We start from the raw sequence: 24,216 nt of genomic DNA, 5'->3' as shown, positions 1-24,216 counted from the left end.
CGAAAAAACTCAAAATTTCCGTAGTTTTGACCGAAATTGTTTAGAAATAAACACATTTAGAAACGTTAGATACAGTGTATTTGAGGTTTAAATGAATTTTGGATAATTAAAATATATATATATATATATACGAGGGTTGTCTTAAAATTTTTCGATTTAAACGTAACAAGGCGGAATTAAGGAAAATGTTGGCTTATTTTGAAAAAATTATCATTAAATATTAGGAATTATATCCATTGAGATCTAAAATGAATTTCGCAAAGGTCAATATGAATCGTAAGGTATAAAAATCATAAAATTTTGATAATTTTTGTAAATATCTCGAAAACGAAGCCCAGTACAGGAAATTTTATACTTTTGTGTTTTGAAGAGCATTAAATTCTACGTTAATTGAACTTTATAATGTTAAAATCGGTTTAGGTGTTTACCAGGTATGTTAAAAATAACAAGTCATCTAAATACTGAAGACGTAACTGATAAGGTAGAAACAGAAATTGTGAAAAATAAAACAAAAAAAAACGTGTCCGTTTACTTTTTATTCATTTATCACCATAATATCACGAATTTTATTTTGAATTTGTATATATTGGAGTTGCTACTTAAATTTTGAGATATGGCAACACTGTCGAGAAATATAATCACGAATCACCGCGTTTCGCTGATTTTCCGAATTAAATCCTCGTCGTATTTCGCCAAAGGACGAATTTCGTCAAGGTCCTTCGAAATCCAAAAAACATCGATACTGCGTTGCCAAAAATTTTCGAAAAAATCACAAAAATATCGAATTGAACGGTACAGGTTTTGTTTGGTTAGGTTAAAATTTCTTCTCATTCAAAAATAAATTACGAGGTTAACGTTTTTCCATTTGTCTATCTCGAAATTTATGTAGCGACCCTCGTATCATCCGGATATGATCCATTGTGATTTTTTTGTGAAATAACTCGAGTAGATCGATATTTAGTAGGGAATTAATAACAGATTTCATTTTTGGGACGAATTATTTAGTTTAATCGTTTTGAATAGAATTTTTTCGACAACCCTCGTATAAGTGATAAAATTTTTATAATTTTTTTTGTGTTTGCGTTTACCGTAGGTACCAAATCGACGTTTTTTTTTTCGCTAAAGGACGAATTTCGTCAAGGTCCTTCGAAATCCAAAAAACATCGATACTGTACGTTGTCAAAAATTTTCGAAAAAATCACAAAAATATCGAATTGAACGGTACAGGTTTTGTTTGGTTAGGTTAAAATTTCTTCTTATTCAAAAATAAATTACGAGGTTAACGTTTTTTCATTTATCTATTTCGAAATTTATGTAGCGACCCTCGTATCATCCGGATATGATCCATTGTAATTTTTTTGTGAAATAACTCGAGTAGATCGATATTTAGTAGGGAATTAATAATAGATTTTATTTTTGGGACGAATTATTTAGTTTAATCGTTTTGAATAGAATTTTGTCGACATCCCTCGTATAAGTGATAAAATTTTCATAATTTTTTTTGTGTTTGCGTTTACCGTAGGTACCAAATCGACGGTTTTTTTTCGCTAAAGGACGAATTTCGTCAAGGTCCTTCGAAATCCAAAAAACATCGATACTGCTTTGTCAAAAATTTTCGAAAAAATCACAAAAATATCGAATTGAACGGTACAGGTTTTGTTTGGTTAGGTTAAAATTTCTTCTTATTCAAAAATAAATTACGAGGTTAACGTTTTTTCATTTATCTATTTCGAAATTTATGTAGCGACCCTCGTATCATCCGGATAAGATCCATTGTGATTTTTTTGTGAAATAACTCGAGTAGATCGATATTTAGTAGGGAATTAATAATAGATTTCATTTTTGGGACGAATTATTTAGTTTAATCGTTTTGAATAGAATTTTGTCGACATCCCTCGTATAAGTGATAAAATTTTCATAATTTTTTTTGTGTTTGCGTTTACCGTAGGTACCAAATCGACGGTTTTTTTTCGCTAAAGGACGAATTTCGTCAAGGTCCTTCGAAATCCAAAAAACATCGATACTGTACGTTGTCAAAAATTTTCGAAAAAATCACAAAAATATCGAATTGAACGGTACAGGTTTTGTTTGGTTAGGTTAAAATTTCTTCTTATTCAAAAATAAATTACGAGGTTAACGTTTTTTCATTTATCTATTTCGAAATTTATGTAGCGACCCTCGTATCATCCGGATAAGATCCATTGTGATTTTTTTGTGAAATAACTCGAGTAGATCGATATTTAGTAGGGAATTAATAATAGATTTCATTTTTGGGACGAATTATTTAGTTTAATCGTTTTGAATGGAATTTTTTCGACAACCCTCGTATAAGTGATAAAATTTTTATAATTTTTTTTGTGTTTGCGTTTACCGTAGGTACCAAATCGACGGTTTTTCTTCTAAAAATAGTTTTTTCTTTTCTAATTTTCCATATTAGATTAGTTGGAATGGATCGGTTCTTTTTTTTTGTTTTCGGTTTCTTCTTCTTGGTTTAAAGTAGTGACAATAGTAACGATAGTGTAGTTAGAGAAGATTTAGACACTTTTTTTTTTGGTAAGTTCTACTAATATAATTAATATTATTAACAAATCGATTTTTTTGAAAAAAAAAAAAATTGCGATGTACGAAATTACATAAAATATTTTTGTAGGTCGTTTAAACTCGACGAAAATAAGAAAATACAAGAAAAAACGACAGATATTTTAGAAAAAATAGCCGAAGTTAATAAAAAATTAGATAGTAGATTACAAAAATCCGAAGTGTCCGTCAAATCGCATCCACGATATTGGCAAGACGCGGCACGCAGCGATTTCAAATTCCCCTTCCCGAACCCGATACTAGAACTATTAGAAAAAGAAAAAGTTTCGCAAAATTCCTTAATAAAAACAAAACAAACTTCTACCATCGAAGGTTACGAGGTCCATACGACAAATAACAACGCAGAAATAACCGAAGAAGATAAAATACCAGGACAAGTCGTAAAACGAAAAATCATCCATCAACAAACAATTTTCGTACCCAACTACGGCATACAAAACCCCACCCCCTACCAATATCCAGCTCAATACCCCGTTGGCACGGGGGACGAAAAATATTTGGAAAAACAAACGATTTCCAACATCAAAAATATAATCGGCAATTCCCAAACTTACCCGTACTACCCCCCGGAAACGAACCAACGAATTTACGGCCCCGGCGATTACGGTTTATTCGAAACAGGTAGACAAAACTGGAATTGGCCGGGAGCCCCCTTTTTCCCCGTTTATATAAGAGATCCCTTCCTCCAAATGTACAACGCGATCACTACGATGATAGAATACGGTCCGAACGCCGGTAATCAGAATCCCTGCAAATCATCGAACGCCAAAACCGAAACTAGAGAAGCGAAAACGTCGACGGACGACACGAAAATAACAGTGAAACTCGATACGTCCCCTCAAATATCGATAAACGGCGATAATTACAACAACACTTACTTGGATATCGAAAATATCGATGTCGGAGCCAGCGGCGATAGCAGTTTGAAGTTTACGTTGAATTTGCGTCAAGAAGAAAGGGACGTCAAGGCGGACGATGACGTTGGTACCGGCAGAAAGGTTTGGGATAAAATAAAATCCGACGGAAAATCGAATACTTTGATATTGAACGGTAATTCGTCTAACGCTAGATACAGCAGTAAATTCCCGTCGAATTTTCAACAAGATTCCAAACCGTTGACGGTTGTAAGGAACCCGTTACCTAAATCCACCACGTCACCTCCCGCCCACGAAAGCGACGAATTAGTCGACGAAAGCGAAGAGGATAAAAGCGAAGAAATAATATCGAACGATAATAATAAAAAGTTGTTTAGTAGGGATAATACCGGTAGCGGTGTTTTTATACATAAACTCAAAGTGAGGAAAGGGGGGGTGGCTATAGCGGGACCTGGTGGTATCGCGACGGCCGGAAGTGGTGGAACCGCCATCGTTGGACCGGGTGGTGTAGCTTATACTCAACCGGATAGTCTCGCTATCGCGGGATCTGGAACTAAAGTCATTGCGGTTGATCCTAAAGTTAATTTGGGGGATTTGGTTAATAATTCCACTAATAAAACCGGTTTTCCAAACTCCAGGATCGGGAAAGTCGTAGCTGTAGGACCTGTAGTTTATTATAACAAAGGTTGATTCTTATACTTATTTTCGAGACATCCCGTATATACTACACTATATTCAATAAACATTCACTCTGACGTCATAATCGAAAAACGTACAAAGTTAATTCGTATGCTTATTTTCGAGACATCCCGTATATACTACACTATATTCAATAAACATTCACTCTGACGTCATAATCGAAAAACGTACAAAATTGATTCGTATACTTATTTTCGAGACATCCCGTATATACTACAGTATATTCAATAAACATTCACTCTGACGTCATAATCGAAAAACGTACAGAGTTGATTCGTATGCTTATTTTCGAGACATCCGGTATATACTACACTATATTCAATAAACATTCACTCTGACGTCATAATCGAAAAACGTACAAAGTTAATTCGTATGCTTATTTTCGAGACATCCCGTATATACTACACTATATTCAATAAACATTCACTCTGACGTCATAATCGAAAAACGTACAGAGTTGATTCGTATGCTTATTTTCGAGACATCCCGTATATACTACACTATATTCAATAAACATTCACTCTGACGTCATAATCGAAAAACGTACAAAGTTAATTCGTATGCTTATTTTCGAGACATCCCGTATATACTACACTATATTCAATAAACATTCACTCTGACGTCATAATCGAAAAACGTACAAAATTGATTCGTATACTTATTTTCGAGACATCCCGTATATACTACACTATATTCAATAAACATTCACTCTGACGTCATAATCGAAAAACGTACAAAGTTAATTCGTATGCTTATTTTCGAGACATCCCGTATATACTACACTATATTCAATAAACATTCACTCTGACGTCATAATCGAAAAACGTACAAAATTGATTCGTATACTTATTTTCGAGACATCCCGTATATACTACAGTATATTCAATAAACATTCACTCTGACGTCATAATCGAAAAACGTACAGAGTTGATTCGTATGCTTATTTTCGAGACATCCGGTATATACTACACTATATTCAATAAACATTCACTCTGACGTCATAATCGAAAAACGTACAAAGTTAATTCGTATGCTTATTTTCGAGACATCCCGTATATACTACACTATATTCAATAAACATTCACTCTGACGTCATAATCGAAAAACGTACAGAGTTGATTCGTATGCTTATTTTCGAGACATCCCGTATATACTACACTATATTCAATAAACATTCACTCTGACGTCATAATCGAAAAACGTACAAAGTTGATTCGTATGCTTATTTTCGAGACATCCCGTATATACTACACTATATTCAATAAACATTCACTCTGACGTCATAATCGAAAAACGTACAAAGTTGATTCGTATGCTTATTTTCGAGACATCCCGTATATACTACAGTATATTCAATAAACATTCACTCTGACGTCATAATCGAAAAACGTACAGAGTTGATTCGTATGCTTATTTTCGAGACATCCGGTATATACTACACTATATTCAATAAACATTCACTCTGACGTCATAATCGAAAAACGTACAAAGTTAATTCGTATGCTTATTTTCGAGACATCCCGTATATACTACACTATATTCAATAAACATTCACTCTGACGTCATAATCGAAAAACGTACAGAGTTGATTCGTATGCTTATTTTCGAGACATCCCGTATATACTACACTATATTCAATAAACATTCACTCTGACGTCATAATCGAAAAACGTACAAAGTTAATTCGTATGCTTATTTTCGAGACATCCCGTATATACTACACTATATTCAATAAACATTCACTCTGACGTCATAATCGAAAAACGTACAAAATTGATTCGTATACTTATTTTCGAGACATCCCGTATATACTACACTATATTCAATAAACATTCACTCTGACGTCATAATCGAAAAACGTACAAAGTTAATTCGTATGCTTATTTTCGAGACATCCCGTATATACTACACTATATTCAATAAACATTCACTCTGACGTCATAATCGAAAAACGTACAAAATTGATTCGTATACTTATTTTCGAGACATCCCGTATATACTACAGTATATTCAATAAACATTCACTCTGACGTCATAATCGAAAAACGTACAGAGTTGATTCGTATGCTTATTTTCGAGACATCCGGTATATACTACACTATATTCAATAAACATTCACTCTGACGTCATAATCGAAAAACGTACAAAGTTAATTCGTATGCTTATTTTCGAGACATCCCGTATATACTACACTATATTCAATCGACCTTCACTCTGACGTCATAATCGAGAAACGTACAAAAAATCAAATGAACCAATATGTTCAGTAAATGTCAACAAATTCCATATTTCGTGTCCTAATTTTATTTCAATAGCAAAATATTGAAAAATGTCTTTTTTTGATCCCAAAATTAATTTGGGAAATTTAGTTGATTCCATTCTTGCTAATAAAACTGGTTTTCCATCGTTGATTCGTATGCTTATTTTCGAGACATGCGGTATATACTGCACTATATTGAATTGACATTTACCCTGACGTCATATTCGAGAAACGTACAAAAAAACTTTTTTTTTTAATAATTTGTTTTGTTATCATAATTTTACTTTATTTGAACGTCCCGTTTCGAATATAATAATTATCTTTTGACTTTTTTTAGTAATTTCAGCAATTAATCATCATTTTTGTTTTACATAATTTCACTTTTAATATAATGAAAAAATTAGCAAACATTTGTCGATAAATCCGTCAATTTAAAAGTAAAAACTCACCTTTAATATTCACAAAAAGTTTTGAACAAATCACTAAGCTATGAAACTAGTTTTAAATAACAAAAAACTCGTGAAACACAGAAAAAGCCGTCGAAATAACAACAACGAACTTAAAGTAATGCACTTATTCTGTTGAAAATATAACTTTCCGTATATATTGCACATTTTTGTTAATTAATTCTTATAATACTTAAGGTTTTTTTAAATATAATATTCCTCACTGTGAAATAACAAACCGATTTTATCGAATAAATTTAAATTATAAATAACTTCGTAACACAGCGTACAAAATGGTTGAAACTGACAGTATTAAGATTTATTCTCGCTATCTCTTTTTTATCAACAAATATAGAAAAAGATAGACTATAAAGTGTGTTAGTTAGTGACGTCAGGGTAAATCATTGATTGTATGTTATTTGTAAAATGTATTTAATGATCTTAATACAATATTTCTATAACACATTTTAATTTAAACGAAAAAAAAAAAAAATAAATATGTATTATAACACGTGATCATGTTAGAGTATTATGAAAAATTTCATTAGACGATTTAATGATGTAGAGGTGGAAGGTACAAGTTACAGGAACGACACATTTTACAAATAACACATTGTATAATAATTTAACAGGGTTTTGACTTTTTAAGGATACACTAAATCATTTTTAGTAAATATTTATATAAACAAAATGTAAAGTCTTCTTATTAAGTCAATGTTAATGGTTTTTGGGTAAATATCGTAAATAATGTATTTTTTTATTAAATAAAACAGTTTAAATCACTCTATATTTTTTTTTAAATACCTTTTGTAACTAATCCATATTAACATTCTTTAAATCTCGAGTTTATTTTTAACTAATACGTCCTTATTTCTCTAGATATTCAATTTTTCCAGTACAACTACTTCTCCCAAGATGGTTACCTCATCCAATTGGATTTAATCAGATATATCCTCCAAACGACATCCTCCACCCATTTCCAAACGATATAAAGGATAAAATATCGAAACAAACAAATAACACCCAATCGTTACAACAAATTAAATCAAATATACAAAAACCTCCATCTTTAGCGCCTTATAGATTCCATCCGCTTTTAAATTACGTCAAAACCGGAAATACCATCCGAACTGATAGAATCGTACGTCTTCGTGATATCGATAAAATGAACGATGACGTCACCACTTTAATTTTGAAACCAGTAGCGAGATCAGTAGCGGGAGTTGGGGGTAGGGCAATGGCCACACCTGTCTCCAAAGCTATATTACGTAAAGGACTTAACGTGGATATACTATTTGAACCAGACGCTATTGCTATAGCTGGGCCGGGTGGTGTCGCGCATGCTCAAAGTGATTTAGAAATTAGTTACGAAGATTTTTGACCATCCTCGTTAATTTGACAGATAGGTACAAGATTTTATTGTACAACATCCTTTTGAAAGCAGTTATTCACTAAATTAGCGGTTTTTGTTGAAATAAATTATCGACACTAACTTATATACCTGTATATTTCAGTATTAAACTCTGATATGTGTATAAATATTTTGTAGATATCATATATTTACAATATAAATATTTTTTTAAAATATTTTGTTTTATTTCTCGATTTTTTACAGTGTACTTACGCCAGATTATTACATAAGTTCGTCTAAAAAAGAAGATTCAACCTGATTTTAATGTACGTTTTATTATTTGATGTGTTATAGTTATGACATTAGTTCTATAAAAAAGAAGAAATACTCTAAACTGTCACGGAATAGAATTGAATATATGCAACGCAAAATACTATACATTCTTCACACGTTTCAATACCTACCTATTTAATAAAAGCACCATTACGCATATTAATAGTTTCTATATTATTTTCGTGAAATATTTTCTAGACATGTATGAAAATGAAAACAGGGTTAAATCGTATTCTATAACAAAACAATTTGACATAATAATATCGATAAAGTAGGTAGCTGTATTATCAACAAAAAAAACACGTAGCACGTAAAGCTTCTTAAACTTTTTTATCTCGTAGTAGACAGGGCCGCAATCAGGATCACTCGTAATAAAAATTTAAATAATTATTTATAAACCGAATTTAATATTATTTTTGTTTATAGTCAAAAGAATAAGATAACCATACTTCCTTTTTATGGAGGTGGAAAAGGACAGTCACTACAAATAATCGAAAAACCCGATGGTTCAGTAGAAACGACGATAATAAAAACCCTCGAAATCCAAAACGAAGAAAATGAAGATTTAGAAAACGCAATTAATCCAACTGATCTCGAAAACCCTCCGCTTCCTACAAAATCCGATTTGGAAGAATTCAGCGAGAACATAAAAAAAATTCAAAATTTAGCCGAAAAAGTGATAACGTTGCAAGAGATACTGAAACATCCGGGAAAAGCGAAACCATCAGATGAAATCGCTTATAAGGAAACCATGGAAGCTCTAAACGAATCAGCTTCGAAATTGGCCGATATACAAGAGAAAACGAATCCCGCTAACCTAGAAAATAGAGAAGGTATAAGCGCCTGGTTCGAAAATAAGAAGAATCCCCACAACAAACCTAAATCTAAAAAAAAAGAAGAAGAACAAAAAAGAAAAGAAGAAGAAAAGAAACGGAAAACGGAAGAAGATAAAAGAAAACAAGAGAAAATCGAATTAGAAAAAATTAAACAAGATGGCGATGGGGATACCGTAGATATCGGCCTGCCTCCAGATGACGCTTCTGTTGCTGAAGCTAAACCGGTTGGATTAGCAGTTGCAGGTTATTTATAACAATTAATATTTATTGTTTAATGAAATTTATGCGTTCTTAGGTGAAGGAGGAGTAGCGGCTAGTAAACCTATAGCTACGGCCGTAGTAGGTCCTGGAGGTCTAGCTATAGCTCGACCCATAGGCACCGCTATAGCTGGTGTAGATCCTTCACAAGCTCTAATACCTTTATACGGCGAAAATTCCATAATGGGATCTAAACCCCCTAAGTCCGGACGTCCAGAAACGGCCAACGAATATCTAAATAGATTAATTTCCAAATTTCATCAAACTTAATTTGATCGGTGGCCATTTTCGTCGAATTTTTGCTTAAACGTTCGCCATATTTAATAATATTTATTGTTAATTTATTTTTGTATAATTTATGTTGAATAAAATTTTTCGCTTTTCTATTTTTCTATGTTTATTCATATTTTCACTGACCAAAACCAACTAAGCAGCAGCTGATAAGCATTAAAATGGATATTTCAGAAAAATAAATACAACATAACCTCAAACAATACTACAAAAATAAAAAATTTTAAGAACTTTATATAGTAACATTTAACAGACCCCCTGTATAACAAAACGTCATTGCTTGTGCAAAGATGGCGGGTTCTAACTCTGTGCATAAATCTACTTTAAAATAATTTTTTTTATTTTCGTGACGTACTACGAGATATTTTTAACGATACCTGTATATTTTATTTAAAACCTGATTCAATATTATTATTAAACAAGGGGAAAACGAGAAATCTCCACATACATGGAGGACTCACATTACATTCAAATTAAACGCAATTACGTTTAATCCATAGAGAAAATAGTAAAGATAGAGGGATTGGCATATGAGTGGAATTGCACTATTAGACGATTAAAAAAAAGCATCCGTCCACCACTATCTATCTATCTCTACTCGTCAATAAATTCAAAATTTGTTATTCTCCTCTTTTGTCATTTCTATCACATAAAAATTCTCTTTTCTCCAACCGTTCGGACTTCCATACTACGATCTCTCTATCTTTTATACTTTCTCTATGGTTTAATCATAATACATTTTAACTGTGCACGGCAACACACAATACACGCAAGACATGTTGGTTCTATAATAATAGTTATTATATTAAATTCATTCATTGACACTACAGTTGTTGTAATTAAATATAGAACTAACGATTTACGACATCATAAAAATAAAAACCGAAAATAATAATATGAAGAGTTCGATGTAAAAAAACAACACTTTGATCTGATAAATAATGAAACTGAAGGAAAGAAAAAGAAAAAAATTAGGTCACGTTCGAATATGTATCATTTGGTTTTTCCACGTATAAAAATTTAGCGTCTGTTACATTTTAAATAAAAATAATGAATCACGAAACCGGTATATTAAGTAATACTCGACGGAGTACCACGAAATTGAAACATCAAAGAAACTCCATAATATTTTGTTTTCTCAGAATTGTTTTTTTTTTATAATTTATGCGTTTTACGAATGAAGAAATTGGAATTTTTTTAGTACATTCCAGTTTTATTACAAAAAAAATTAGGGTACCGGATATTTTTTATTGAGCCGTATCTGTACTCCTATTCTAGACAAATCTATACCCCATGATTGTTATTGACCAATCTGATCAGAAGCGGGTGTTGTCATGACAACGCAGTGAAATAGGTCCGAAATGAAAAAAGATAGAAAGTGTTAGTAAAAAGTAGCTGGTTATAGCTTTATTTGAATGATTATTATAATTGTATTAATTGTTTTAAAGTGAATTAATTATTAAAATTTTTCATCGAAATTGCGAGTGAAAGGAATAACATATTTAAGTGAAAGATAACTAGATATGTAAGTAATTATTTATTTCAATTCTCTCGTTTATTTGAACCAAAATGGCCGACAATCAGAAACGAATTATTAATAAATCTAGTTGTATAAATATCACTCTGTATAACTAAAATATTCACATTTACATTTCCTCTATGAAAACTTTATGAATGCAAAACGGATCAGTTTCATTTCTATTTCTTCTTTTTTTTAATTTAGGGATTAGATGGTTGTGACTTACGAACCAATTTGTAATCCGCTTATTGTATACATTAAAGAATTTCCACGCCTTGAATACCACAAAAAAAGTTTGTCGTAACAGCCAAAGTATTTGAGAATTAAAATTTTTACATGTTTTTGTACTCTGAGTATGCACAAACAAAATTTATTCGGACGAGTCCATTATTAATTAAGGGTTATCTGTTTTCGATGGACGAGACCACTTGAAATGTCAAATTCTTCTTGTAAATTCCATTATTATTCATTCTTAAGGGTTTCCAAAGTGTATTTAAAAAATTAGTCGTTTATTAACTTTTGCTCATTGACCTTGTAAAAAATGTTAACAGAATTATAATTGGATGGATCGATTTAATATTCTACTAATGTACTTTATTCAAAGTAAACATTTACTTCATTTTGTTTTTATAAGTAAAAAATACGTTTAAAAAAATTTTATATACAAGATCAATGAGAGTTTGTGAATTATTATGAAAATCATCCAAACATCGTCAAAACAAAGATCTCTATATACAGGGTGTGTGTATATTAATGCTCGTCTCTGTTCCACGTGTGTTTTTACTTTTCATTTTAGTTTTTGTAGTTTTTTCTTTTTGTAGTAATCAACGGTATTTAAAAACGCCTATTCTTAAGGGATACAATGAATTTACCGCTTTCATTATGAGGTTATTCCTCTTGAATGAAATAAAAAAATTTCGACCGCATGCTGTTGGATTTTTTTTCCAATTGAATATTTAAATATCAAACAACAAAAGTGCACTGTCAATATTAACCCGAATATTATGATTCGTCAAATTTTTTATAACTCCTCCCCTCCTTTTGAACATTTATAAGAGGTCGATGGTACGATGCGGTCCTTCAGTACATCGAAGAACTCGGTTAGGTTCCATTTTATTATTACGGTGTTCTTATTTTTGACCAGTGGTAATATACCGGTAAAAAATAATTGATTAGTAAGTATGTCGATTAATTTTTTTATCAATTTAACGATTTAAAAACGAAAATTATAAATCAAATCAGTTGTATTTTTCACATAACCTCAAAATTTAAAAAAAATCATCGATTTCTATAAAATAAGTGGATATATAGTTTCAATTTTGAAAAATACTGATTCGTTTCCGTACATATACTCCTTACAACCGTTTTTAATATACAGGGTGGTTCGTAAGTTCATACTACAAATTTATAAAGTAAAAATTCTGATGAATTGTTTTCGTAAAGCCTTACAGTCGTTTTTTTTTCTTAAAATTCCTGTTATTGTACAAGGGGGTGTAATTAGCAACCCTTATCTTATTTATCGTGAATTTTGACATCTATTTTCATAAAAACAGTCTCAAAATGAAATTAATCGAATGGAACTAAATGCCACATCATCTGTTACAAATAATTTACTAATTCTCATTGTGAAAATTCGTAATTATATGGATTTCAGACTAGTTACGATATTTGTTATGATTGCTAAACAAATTTCTCTATCGTCACCGAATAGTCAAACCTTATATATATACAGTATGTCCGAAAAAAATCAAGTCACAGAGAAAAATAAACAGTTTTTCGCAATTATCTTTGTTAATATTCTTCCAATGAAGTTAATGCCTATTAGGAAAAATTTAGAGCATGAAATTTACTACTAATTTTATTTGAAAATATTTTTCATGCCATCAACCGTTTTCGAGATAAAAGACGGTAAATTCGCAATGTTCAGATATACGTATTATACAATTTATTAAAATATTCAAGAGGGTGGATATCAAAAAAAAAACAAGCGATAAATGATGCTATTATCTAAAAAAAGTGTCCAAACGAAACATTTATAAGATTTATACGAGGGTTGCTACTCAAGTTTTGAGATATGGCAACGTTGAAGTGAATCTAACAGTGACATCATAAATATTATATATTATGAAGTTCAGAAATCGTCAGGGTAGGACTTAGGACTCTAGAAATAAATTTGTTTACTCCCAAGGGAGTTACAAATACCGATATCCCCACAGCGTATCATTATTTATCAAATTTATCGTAACGTATAATAATTTATACCATGTAGTTCGAAAATTACGACATAATTAGTAAATTTTGATATTTTTTATACGGTAATTAGTAATCGTAAGTTGGCTTATACAGGATGTTTATAATTTACAGTTAGACAAATATATGAACCTCTAGAATGATTTACGTGAAACCGAGTTTGAATTATAGGTTTATCTATATATAAACACATCAATTATACATTTTTTTCGAACAACACGTTATCAATGACGAAAAAAAGGAAATAAACATAAGAGACACTCTTATTGTTTGTCGTGTAATTGGATAATTTGATCGGGTATGTTCTTGAAAGTAATGTCACAGGATATGGGTGACTAACGATGGGAAAAATGAAAGTTGTCAATGCAAATTACCATATGTGGATATAATAATTGAAAAATCATCGTGGAAAATTAAGGTTCCGGTCAATAATTTGAAAAATTCTACATTGTTTTATTCGATACTTGAATAAATTATAAATAAATCGCGTTTTCTACGATTTCCCCGTATTATTTTAAAAAAATTCGATACGAAACTTAGCCTAGTAAACCACATTCGAATCACTGGGTTTAAAACCGAAGCCCTACGGCTCCTAGAAAATGCAATCCAATATAAACAGTCCTTCATTTCATATCTACCAAAAAAACCCAAACAACCAAACCAAAGAATCAGTTGGTAAACTTTCTGAAGTTATCTGAATTAATTATCTACAACTCGCCTTAGTCCGGCCCTGTCTGTTCCTGGATTCTATGGTAATATTGTGACGATGTGTCTGTAGCAAGTTTCTAACCTAAATTATTTCGAAAACCGTTTTTACTTTAATCAAATTATGATTTTCGAAGTCTAGTCGTGTCGAGAGTCGATATTTATCGTTGTTTATAACCTATTTTTAATTGTCGTGTTAATAAATATACGTCTTTTTATTTTTCGGCGCAACCCAAATCTACAATTCATTTAAGAAATCAAAGGAATTTATTTTTTTATTTTTCGACGCCCCCTGCACCTTATTCCGACCCTGTTTGTGTCAAATATCTGTGGTAATATTGTGACGATGTGTCTGTAGCAAGTTTCTAACCTCAGTTATTTCGAAAACCGTTTTTACTTTAATCAAATTATGATTTTCGAAGTCTAGTCGTGTCGTGAGTCGATATTTATCGTTGTTTATAACCTATTTTTAATTGTCGTGTTAATAAATATACGTCTTTTTATTTTTCGGCGCAACCCAAATCTACAATTCATTTAAGAAATCAAAGGAATTTATTTTTTTATTTTTCGACGCCCCCTGCACCTTATTCCGACCCTGTTTGTGTCAAATATCTGTGGTAATATTGTGACGATGTGTCTGTAGCAAGTTTCTAACCTCAGTTATTTCGAAAACCGTTTTTACTTTAATCAAATTATGATTTTCGAAGTCTAGTCGTGTCGTGAGTCGATATTTATCGTTGTTTATAACCTATTTTTAATTGTCGTGTTAATCAATATACGTCTTTTTATTTTTCGGCGCCACCAAAATCTACAATTCATTTAAGAAAACAAAAAAATTTATTTTTTTATTTTTCGACGCCCCCTGCACCTTATTCCGACCCTGTTTGTGTCAAATATCTGTGGTAATATTGTGACGATGTGTCTGTAGCAAGTTTCTAACCTCAGTTATTTCGAAAACCGTTTTTACTTTAATCAAATTATGATTTTCGAAGCCTAGTCGTGTCGAGAGTCGATATTTATCGTTGTTTATAACCTATTTTTAATTGTCGTGTTAATAAATATACGTCTTTTTATTTTTCGGCGCCACCCAAATCTACAATTCATTTAAGAAAACAAAAAAATTTATTTTTTCATTTTTCGACGTTCTCTACACCTTATTCCGACCCTGTGTGTCAAATATCTATGGTAATATTGTGACGATGTGTCTGTAGCAAGTTTCTAACCTCAGTTATTTCGAAAACCGTTTTTACTTTAATGAAATTATGAGTTTTGAAGTCTAGTCGTGTCGAGAGTCGATATTTATCGTTGTTTATAACCTATTTTTAATTGTCGTGTTAATAAATATACGTCTTTTTATTTTTCGGCGCCACCAAAATCTACAATTCATTTAAGAAAACAAAGGAATTTATTTTTTTATTTTTCGACGCCCCCTGCACCTTATTCCGACCCTGTTTGTGTCAAATATCTATGGTAATATTGTGACGATGTGTCTGTAGCAAGTTTCTAACCTCAGTTATTTCGAAAACCGTTTTTACTTTAATCAAATTATGGGTTTTAAAGTCTAGTCTGTATTAAAATGATATATACATTGTTGTCAGATCTTATATTTTAATTTAACTGCTTTGTTATTTCAATAAAATCATTCCGATTTCTGTTTTTTTCTAAAATAAAACAATATATTCAATGAGATGGGCTTCCAGGTCACAAAACGCGTTTCGTGAGTGTAACATAACCTAAAAACATTTGACACGTAAAACAGTATTCAGTTTAGGAAAAAATCTCCTAAAACATAAAATATTCCTTTCAGCGAAATGTTGTTCAAAATCATTCTCCTATTTTTCTCGGCGCCGTTCGTAGCGGCGTATCCAAGGGACACGAGTCAGCTCAATAACCTAGATTTCGATCAGCGACCTCTATTGTTTTATTTAGAACAACAATCACAGGAGAAAACGAATTTACCACGACGAGATCCGCAATCAGAACAGCCACAATCGCAGCAGCAACAAGTTTACCAACCTGGTGGTTACCAATACGTCAATCCGCAATATCAGTATACAGGGTATAATCAACAAACTTTCCCTAGGTACGTTGTTTGAAATATTAGATAATATTGAGTGTCTGTATTTATTTACATATAAATTCGTTTTATGATTACTAAAGTCGTAAAAATATATGGAATTTTAAGGAATTTGGTGTTGGGAAATTTAATTTATTCATTATGTGTATCCACGTGCTATTAGTAACTTGGTCAATGACAAAAACAATGCGAAGAACGTTTCGTGTATTTTAATAATTTCCAGCATTCGTATTTTAACGAAAACCGGCAACGCTGTAATTTATTCCAACGATTTGAAGGAAGTCGTGATCGCAGCGTCGGCGGTTAACTGAATGCTGTGTTGCCACGTGTAAATCTACTTTTAAATAAGAAAGTATAAATACGTTTTTCATATTTTAGACTTATATGGGAAAATAATTAATTACACGGTTTCATAGATATTTTAATATATTTACAAATTACGTAAAACGTTTACAATTTGATTAAATAACGTTTTAAAGTGAATGTGAACTTTTTATACCTTAAACAAGTAAATATATTTATTAAATTCATTTTTTTTTTCAATAATAATCTGTATAATTTATTTTATTCGATTTCTATGTAATTTTTTGTTGACAAATATTAACAGCTGACGAGTTAAACATCGATTTGCTGTAACATATGTTTTTGAATTGATACAAAATTGTGAAATATCTTCATAAATCTCAATGTCAACTGTCAAATGTTCGATTTGACTTAATAACAAACAATTTATAGTCCATTCGTTCAGCACTTCTTCTTTTTTTATAACTTAGCCTTGTTTCTTCTACTCCCCAGCCACCTGAGCAGTAGGTGTACATTTTTCGTGCTGTCTCTTTAGAATTCTACCGGGAGGTTTCCTTAAAGTTAGTTTTTCACCCTTTGCCCATTTAGTCCATCGATTTTCCATCATCCTGTCTTCAAATAAGATGTAAGGGACCTTGTTATGAAAAAATATCTTGAGTCCGGTTCTGTATCATTGAATTTTATATTGATTTATTGTCCACCCGGTACATTTTTGGTTATAAGCGACGGAAAATTTTCAAATTTTCATTCAACATGTTATTTATTTTTGAAAAAATCATTTTTTATGGAAGAAATATTAATTTCTCATAGAATCCAACCTTCTATATTAATTTACGGAGCCGGAGGTCAAGGTCAGCCTATTCTTATCAATCCAGGATCACCACCGGGAAACTTTTTGATTCCCCAACAACCCGGCGTTATTTATGGGAACAATCCCCAAAATCCGGTTTTCGTAGGTGGATATCCGAACCCGAAACCGGCGCATATTCCTCCAATAGAAAAAGACGCCGAAGAAATCCCGACGAATCCGGCGAATATTCCACCTTTTCCCACCAAATCCACCGGTAAGTTGAAATTTTTTTTTTCTTACTTAAATTTACTTAAAACATAATGCATTTGGCAACCCCGCTTTTATAGGTTAATATTTCCAATTGAGCAATTAGTTTTTACTCACACGTGGATATTTACTGTGTGTGTGTATATTATACTGTGATTTTTTTCGAAAACGTAACAAAAAATAAACATTTTTTTTAATCACACAATATTTGCGAGGTTATTTGATTATTTATAAACAAATTTAAATCAATTATGACGTGGCGTAGCGTCCATCTTGTACAATCGAATACAGGCCAACATCGTTGCCGCGTTTAATAGAATAAATAAAAGTTTAAGACACGTACATTCACGATAAAAATGTTTGTGTGCCCTTCAATAACATCATACACATTTAGACTATTATTTTTTTTTTATAAATCAATGTTACACTACTTTTTATACCATGTTTTAACCTTGTAAATTGTTCGAACGAACAGTATTCTGAAATAACACATTTCGACAACACTGTACGTGCATATTTCGTATTGGTATTTCGATTTAAACTTATATTTGATAGAATCAAATCTACTTTGTACGAATTATCGTATTTCTATCAATTTTCTATGAAAAATGCAATTGAATCGAATAAAATAATTGAATGCAATTCACATATTTGTAGTACAACGCCACCTAGCGAAGTATTTATACAACATATCGCCATTACCCACATTTCATGGATAGTGTGATTATCAATGTACATTCACGTGATTAATGACGCTTTCTATTCCAAATTGCAATATGCAATGTATGCAATAATTTTTTTATTGTTTTCGGCCTTATTTGAAGGCGATTAAACTTAAAATGATTGATTTACCGCAATTAATAGACCATTTTAATACGTAATCATAATATATATTGTTTGATATTTTATTTCGAGACTTTATACAGGGTGTAACGATAAGATAGATTATTTTATATTGAAAAAAATCGCATAGTCACGACGTTTCGCAATTGAAGTGGGGAAATAAAAATTATTATATCGAATTTATAATTATTTTGTGCGGAAAAATTTTGAAAAATAATTATTTACGTTCAAAATAAAAAATGGACGATTCGAAAGTGGATTTTTGTGTATTGAACGCGGAATAATATTTTTCGTTGTCATTTAAATTTCAATCTACATTCTAAAAGCAATCAATTGTGAATATTAAGTCGTTCTAGGAACGTATACGGGGGCAGTAATTTAACCTTCCAAAATTAGTCACGACGTGAACGACACATGCCAAATGAAAAAAAATAAAAACAAGTTTTTATTTTAAAAGTCACGGCCTACTTCTTATTTGTAATTCCGTATGGATTGTTTAGGAATGTGAAATATGAACCCTGATATGATAAGAAACTTTAATTAAAAATAGGCCGGTTCGTCGTGTTTTAATTGTTTTTTAATTAAATGTTTTTTTTTTCATTTTGAGTTTTTTAATTTATTTTGACATTAGTTAGAATCGATTGACAGCAAATTTGACGTCGATTTCTTTTGACATGGAATTTGACATTGATTTTAATATCAGTTGACATCGATTGACATCAGTTAGAATCGATTGACAGCAAATTTGACGTCGATTTCTGTTGACATTTATTTTGACATCGTTTGACATCAGTTAGAATCGATTGACAGCAAATTTGACGTCGATTTCTGTTGACATGTATTTTGACATCGTTTGACATTAGTTAGAATCGATTGACAGCAAATTTGACGTCGATTTCTTTTGACATGGAATTTGACATTGATTTTAATATCAGTTGACATCGATTGACATCAGTTGAAATCTATTGACAGCAAATTTGACGTCAATTTATTTTGACATTTATTTTGACATCGTTTGACATCAGTTAGAATCGATTGACAGCAAATTTGACGTCGATTTCTGTTGACATTTATTTTGACATCGTTTGACATTAGTTAGAATCGATTGACAGCAAATTTGACGTCGATTTATTTTGACATCGAGTTTTTTCATTCGTTTTGACATCAGTTGACATCGATTGACATCAGTTAGAATCGATTGACAGCAAATTTGACGTCGATTTCTGTTGACATTTATTTTCACATCGTTTGACATTAGTTAGAATCGATTGACAGCAAATTTGACGTCGATTTCTGTTGACATTGATTTTGACATTAGTTAGAATCGATTGACAGCAAATTTGACGTCGATTTCTGTTGACATGTATTTTGACATCGTTTGACATCAGTTAGAATCGATTGACAGCAAATTTGACGTCAATTTCTGTTGACATTGATTTTGACATCAGTTAGAATCGATTGACAGCAAATTTGACGTCGATTTCTGTTGACATGTATTTTGACATCGTTTGACATTAGTTAGAATCGATTGACAGCAAATTTGACGTCGATTTCTGTTGACATTTATTTTGACATCGTTTGACATTAGTTAGAATCGATTGACAGCAAATTTGACGTCGATTTCTGTTGACATTGATTTTGACATTAGTTAGAATCGATTGACAGCAAATTTGACGTCGATTTCTGTTGACATGTATTTTGACATCGTTTGACATCAGTTAGAATCGATTGACAGCAAATTTGACGTCAATTTCTGTTGACATTGATTTTGACATCAGTTAGAATCGATTGACAGCAAATTTGACGTCGATTTCTGTTGACATGTATTTTGACATCGTTTGACATTAGTTAGAATCGATTGACAGCAAATTTGACGTCGATTTCTGTTGACATTTATTTTGACATCGTTTGACATTAGTTAGAATCGATTGACAGCAAATTTGACGTCGATTTCTGTTGACATGTATTTTGACATCGTTTGACATTAGTTAGAATCGATTGACAGCAAATTTGACGTCGATTTCTGTTGACATGTATTTTGACATCGTTTGACATTAGTTAGAATCGATTGACAGCAAATTTGACGTCGATTTCTGTTGACATGTATTTTGACATCGTTTGACATTAGTTAGAATCGATTGACAGCAAATTTGACGTCGATTTCTGTTGACATGGAATTTGACATTGTTTTGATATCAGTTGACATCGATTGACATCAGTTGAAGTCTATTGACAGCAAATTTGACTTCAATCTATTTTGACATAGAATTCGATATGAATTTCGACACAAATTATGAAATGAATGTTGACATTAACTTGAACATCAAATTTGACATCGAATTTAACATAAATTTCGACATTAATTTTAACATTGATGTTGACATCTGTTAAAATCGAGAGACAGCAAATTTGACATCGAATTTAACAAAAAAAAAACTGACATCGATTGATATCAGGTTGAATCGATTGATATCGATTTATTTTGACATAAACTCGAACATCGATTACTACATCGATTTTCGACGCAAATTTTGTGTGTATACGAATCAAAATTTCAATTTCAATTTACAAAAATGATAAAAGCGATTGAAAATGTCGAAAAACTGCCCTAACAAGTCGTCAAACGATAAAAAACGAAATTTTTGTCCCAGAAAACAAACCTGAAAAATTGGAAACTTTCAATGAAGACAGATTCGACCCGATACCAAAATCAGCAGGCGGGGAAGGGGAGGTTTTCGAACAATCAGACAGAAAACCGTATCCACAATCGCCCAACAGGGATAACTTGAAACCGGGTCAGAGATTTTTCATCCTCAACGGACAACCCCTTTACCAAAACTACCCCCCCAATTACCCCGAACTACCGGCGTTCGCTTACCAACAACTTCAAGATAAACCCCAAGAATTCGGTTACAATTTTCCGGTCCAAACTGTTTTGCTAAAAACCGCGGGAGATTTAAATCAACAACCGAAAGCTGGTAAGTACCGAGTACGATCGGTTGCCTAACTAACTTTCAATGTACTACTGGTTGTCTATAATCGTTTTTTAGCCGAAACTGCGTTCGCCGATCAATTTCCCCACAACTTTATATCCTTAAATCAACCGATTATCCCCCAAGGAGCATCCCTGTTTACGACAGGCGTCGACTTAGATAATCGCAATGTTGGGCCTATAGGGCAATTTAGGTTCACCCCTCCCAACAATGCCTTTTTTCCCGGTCAAGAAGACATCGAAAACGATTCCGTTGTCGTGAACGCGAACTTCGAAGACGACAAAGACAATACAGGATCGTCCTCGTTGACAAAAGGTGAAAAATAGTGTGTAACGTTAATTTGCACTCATCCTGTATGATTTTAGATGCGTCGCAATCGACGGAAAAAACAACCGAGCCCGGTACTGCGCAAGCGGCTCCTAGTGCAGTGGCTTTGGCGGGGACTGGAGGTGTTGCGGGGGCCGCTCCACGAGCAACAGCGTTGGTGGGTAAGGGTGGTTTGGCTGTATCGAGTCCGCAAGCCACGGCTATTTCCGGTACCAAAAAAGACGACAACGATAATAAAGATAAGCAAGAAAAGAAACCTGGCGATCAATCTCGAAATTAATTTTTTTCCTAATGTGTCGAATGTCGATCGTAAATTTTCAGAGGTGGTCTTAAAAGTTAATCTGCACTGTAGCCAGGGACGAGTACAAAACTAAAACGCATATATTTATTTTTTAAAATTGTTTTTATATAAAAAAAATATTTTAAAGGTGAAATTTCGAAAAATTCAAAGTAGATGAAACAATAAATGTAAATATAGACGTAGATTTTACTTAAATAAAAATATAAAAACTATTCTGTCTTTTTAATCTTTTCCTTCGCACCCCGTATAATATAAAACTATTCTGTCATAATTGTTTCCCATCGCACCCCGTATAATATGGGAATTACTCTTTCTTATGATTTTTTTCCTTCGCACCCCGTATAATATCAAAATTATTCTGTCTTTTTATTTCTTCCTTCGTACCCCGTATAATATAAAAACTATTCTGTCTTATGATTCTTTTCCTTCGCACCCTGTATAATATAAAAATTATTCTGTATTTCTATTTCTTTCCTTCGTACCCCGTATAAAAAAGTTATTCTGTCTTTTCTTTTTATTTTTTCCTTCGCACCCCGTATAATATAAAAACTATTCTGTCTTGTGGTTATTTTCCTTCGTACCCCGTATAATATAAAAATTATTCTGTATTTCTATTCCTTTCCTTCGCACCCCGTATAAAAAAGTTATTCTGTCTTTTTATTCTTTTCCTTCGCACCCCGTATAATATAAAAACTATTCTGTCTTATGATTGTTTTCCATCGCACCACGTATAATATTGGAAATAATCCGGCTTATGATTTTTTTCCTTCGCACCCCGTATAATATAAAAACTATTCTGTCTTATGATTGATTTCCATCACACCCCGTATAATATGGGAATTATTCTGTCTTATGATTTTTTACCTTCGCACCCCGTATAATATAAAAACTATTCTGTCTTATGATTGATTTCCATCACACCCCGTATAATATGGGAATTATTCTGTCTTATGATTTTTTTCCTTCGCACCCCGTATAATATAAAAACTATTCTGTCTTATGATTGTTTTCCATCGCACCCCGTATAATATGGGAATTATTCTGTCTTATGATTTTTTTCCTTCGCACTCTGTATAACATATATTGTTGATGTATGCACATACTTTTAAATTTTAAAAACATCTTACTATATAAACTAAATGTTTAAAATTTTTTCCAATTATTAAAAATAATAATAAATATAATTTGAATAAACCCATTACATTGATCGATAAAAAATTCTGCCAAACGCGCGTCTAGTTATCACGAAACTAAAATTTTAAATTTGGAATTTGTAGTGGTAACGGAATCTAATCAGAAGTGTGAAATCAATACGCGTGTATTACGGGAAATAACATTTCTAATAGTTGGCAGCCTTGTGAGATTTATTGCTGTCAAAATCAGACGCTGTACTTTATATTTAGAAGTTTGTTATATTGTTTTTAAATGCATTTTATAAGAAATTAATTAATTCAAAAGATATAATTTGAAATTTAGTATTAAATAATATATCTTAATGTTTAATAACTTCAGATATAACGAGATTAAAATGAACCTCAAATTCCAATTACGTTTGTGAAAAAATGTAAGTAGTACTATTTAAAATATATAATTATAATGTTATGTATTCAAAATTTTAATTTTTTCCCATTAATTTTCTCTCGTTAAATGTAAAACTACTTCAAATCGATCCATTTACATAATAACAGATATTGTACATCGTTGCCACGTTGTATTTTTTTTCTGTACATGAAAATAAAGTTTTAGTATTTAGTAGTCAATTAGAATGAGTAAACTTTGGTCAAATATATTATTTGGGATATTACTACTTGATAAACCTTTAAAAATAGTAACTCTAAAGTTTAATATTCTTGATAAATGTCTTTGAAATTTATCCAATTTGACATTATACTAT

The 24,216-nt window shown here is 31.6% G+C and overlaps 2 protein-coding genes across 3 annotated transcripts; both read left to right on the top strand.

Annotated features, from left to right (window-relative positions):
• Positions 1–248: 248 nt before the first annotated feature.
• On the top strand, positions 249–9,926 carry LOC130444726 (uncharacterized). The gene is made up of 7 exons (XM_056780001.1): positions 249–276; positions 2,737–4,158; positions 6,963–6,996; positions 7,758–8,242; positions 8,761–8,833; positions 8,989–9,641; positions 9,694–9,926. The coding sequence occupies exons 1-7, from the start codon at positions 249–251 to the stop codon at positions 9,924–9,926; spliced, it is 2,928 nt and encodes a 975-aa protein (XP_056635979.1).
• A 1,418-nt stretch (positions 9,927–11,344) lies between these two features.
• Positions 11,345–22,533, top strand: LOC130444140 (uncharacterized). 2 transcript variants are annotated; one of them, XM_056779178.1, is made up of 6 exons: positions 11,345–11,472; positions 16,229–16,504; positions 17,612–17,865; positions 21,353–21,679; positions 21,752–22,009; positions 22,060–22,533. In XM_056779178.1, exons 2-6 carry the CDS (start codon positions 16,233–16,235, stop codon positions 22,299–22,301), a joined length of 1,353 nt encoding a protein of 450 aa, XP_056635156.1. In that variant the 5' UTR covers positions 11,345–11,472; positions 16,229–16,232; the 3' UTR covers positions 22,302–22,533. The 2 variants fall into 2 exon arrangements, with proteins under 2 accessions (XP_056635156.1, XP_056635155.1); XM_056779177.1 differs by lacking the exon at positions 11,345–11,472 and adding an exon at positions 12,575–12,641 and having other exon boundaries at positions 22,060–22,531.
• Positions 22,534–24,216: the final 1,683 nt, after the last annotated feature.

The sequence above is a fragment of the Diorhabda sublineata genome, chromosome 5 (assembly GCF_026230105.1).
Source record: "Diorhabda sublineata isolate icDioSubl1.1 chromosome 5, icDioSubl1.1, whole genome shotgun sequence".
Lineage (NCBI taxonomy): Eukaryota > Metazoa > Arthropoda > Insecta > Coleoptera > Chrysomelidae > Diorhabda > Diorhabda sublineata.
This window is presented reverse-complemented; position numbering and strand designations above follow the sequence as displayed.